General features: G+C 43.8%; 1 protein-coding gene across 1 annotated transcript; it reads right to left on the bottom strand.

The window, feature by feature from the left end:
- Positions 1-1098: 1098 nt before the first annotated feature.
- Positions 1099-2139, bottom strand: Smp_125090 (hypothetical protein). Its single transcript, XM_018799420.1, has one exon. The coding sequence runs from the start codon at positions 1949-1951 to the stop codon at positions 1256-1258; it is 696 nt and encodes a 231-aa protein (XP_018646618.1). The 5' UTR covers positions 1952-2139; the 3' UTR covers positions 1099-1255.
- Between the last annotated feature and the right edge of the window lie 525 nt (positions 2140-2664).

Here is a 2664-nt window from a genome sequence, read left to right on the forward strand (position 1 = left end):
GAAACCATTGTTTGTTCGCAAGAAATTATTGTTTCCCGAAGGTTAACTTGGATTTTGTGATGAGCGTGGAAACAAACTATCAAAAGTGAGTCGATACTTTTATATTAGGTTGTTATATATATCTACAAACAGCCAACTACGAGATACTTCGTTAGCTACCACTGATGAGCTGATATAAGCTGGGAGTGACCAAGTCTAAGTATTCTATCTATCCATGTACTTGACCGTGTGACCTTTAAGTACATACTACCAATTTCCTGTCTCTTTACATCTGAAAAGTTTGGTTATTCGAGCTGATATGCGTTTTTAAGTCAGATGCTTTTGCAATCGGCTGTTGTAACATAGTTTTAATATATTTACTTGCTTGTATGTATATGTGCGGGTAAAAATTCTTCCATGTAGATGTTTTAGGTGACAACTGTCCTTTGTTTTATTCTTAAATGTAAACCTTTGTTATTTCAGACACTTTCATTTATGTACTTCATCTATGTATGGCTCTAGGTTTAATCCACAAGTTGTGTAACCTATGTTCTGATATTTCCCATTCTCCACTAACTGACCTCTATTACTTAATTTCGGTTGATATTTACCTTTCATATTCTGCAGCAAACTATTGAAGCTCGACTTGATTTTGGGGATATAGTTACAGTTCTATTCACTTGGGGACGTTCCTGTTGACCAGTAAGTACTTGACCTTTTTTTATCAACCAGTTATAATTGTACAGTGAGTCATGTTGTGCAAGAAGAAATATTTGACCGTGAAGTGGTCGGTATTGTTGAAGTGTATAAATCGGCCCCAGACTTTCCTAGGTTTTCATGATTCCTGATCAGGTGTCAATGAACGTTTCTTTTGCAGCAAATCGTGTCTGGGTTTGCATACTTGATCATCCAAAACAAGTTAGATAAACAAATTTTGAACCCATCTAAATACGAATGGGTTTGTAGTGGATGTCGAGTCGTGGACGGACTATGATCACCACTACTATTCGATTACGCGTCCAAAAACGACTTGGTTCCCTTGATAGCCCGTAAATCAGAAGGCTTTACTAGTCCAGATCAAGTATATTTATTGGCGATCTCGTGGTATCGAAATAATACCGAGACGTGCCAAAGAGTACAAGCGAATAAGCAGTGCGTGAGCAAGCTCGAACCAAACAAGGCGGATAGCGGAACAAGAAGTGAAACTGATACAGTTAAACAAATACAGTAAAACAATCTCTGGTACAATTGGTTACAATAATAATAATTGTTTCCGTTATTCCAATCGTGTTCTTATCGAGACTGGCCGGTCACTACAGGAGCCCCCCGCTAGAAAGGGTTTACTCTTTCGATACGTAGCGGTTTCGTTCGTGGGACTGATCGCGAAACGTGCAATTGTAGGACGAAGGCGTTGGCAGAACAGGGAGTGATCGTTGATCCTCGAGTTGCCACCAAAAGTCTTTGACGTAGAACGGTACCAGAAGGAACGTACTGTGTTGATTGTTTGGATTAGCATGCTACACCAGAGTGGTTTGTATCCAGAATCTGAAGGTTGCGTTCGTAGAGGTCCGGACCAGAAACGCTGCAGACGTAGGACGAAACCAGATTGAGCCAAGGAACCAGATGCGACCAGGATAACCATGTTCGGGACCAAATGTATATCATACGTATTTGGAGTCAGAGAGATCGACTGAGTGCGTTGACTATAGCGTGGGTGATCAGGCCAGCTTTCGCCAAGATTGACTAAAGTCGACGATACCAGAACAGCGATGGTCAGAGGCGTAGGCTCGGGGTAAGCAAAAAAATGAAAGAAAAAGAGAAAAGTGTAGCTTTCGTGTAGTATAGGGGTAGATTCCTTACTGTATCCGTAGTTGGTTATGAGGTTAGTCGAGAAAGCGTACGGGTAAGCGTACTCGGCGACCAGAACGTGAGACGGTAGTCTCGTTCGAACCTCGTGAGCCTGCAATCTCATCCGCAGTCAAGGGCGGTGTGGTCTGCAGGTCTGGACGTGAGACGGAAGTCTCGTCCGTAGACGGGGCAGATGACACGTGCTGTTGACTGGGACGTGAGAATGAGGTCTCAGGTGCATCTAGCGTGGGATCCGAAGTAGATGTAGAAATCCCGCTAGAAGCTCTGATGGGTCTAACATTGGGTCTCAGCTTATCAGGTATAGCACTGTCATCGACGTGTGCTGGCTTGAGACGATCAATGCTGACTGTTTCGATGCGGCCACGTCGATCAACCTTGAAGGTCTTTTCGTGACAGGAAATCACGTGAAAAGGTCCTTCGTAAGGCTGTTGTAGAGGTTTGCGTACCGAATCTACTCGTATGAAAACATGTGAACAGGTAGATAACTCTCGAGGGAGAGCGACCTGTCGATGTTGTATACGAGTTGACACCGGAGTCAGTGTTCGCATGAATGCAGACAGTCGTTGGACGTAGTCTGATTCGCCGAACTTAGTGCTGCTCCGTGGTGTGAAAAATTCCCCAGGTAGACGCAATGTCGTGCCGTAAACAAGTTCAGCGGCGGAACATTGAATATCTGCCTTTAGACTCGTTCTGATTCCCAGGAGGACGAGCGGCAGGGTTTCGTACCAATTGTTGTTTTCGTGTGCTCGAAGAGCACTTTTAAGTTGGCGATGAAACCGTTCAACTAAACCGTTTGATGCTGGATGGTAGGCGGTA

Source organism: Schistosoma mansoni, assembly GCF_000237925.1.
Source record: "Schistosoma mansoni, WGS project CABG00000000 data, supercontig 0148, strain Puerto Rico, whole genome shotgun sequence".
Lineage (NCBI taxonomy): Eukaryota > Metazoa > Platyhelminthes > Trematoda > Strigeidida > Schistosomatidae > Schistosoma > Schistosoma mansoni.

What these genes read in the sequence shown, in the direction of transcription:
- Smp_125090 (XM_018799420.1), bottom strand. Translation starts at nt 1,951, where the DNA reads ATGAGATTGCAGGCTCACGAGGTTCGAACGAGACTACCGTCTCACGTT.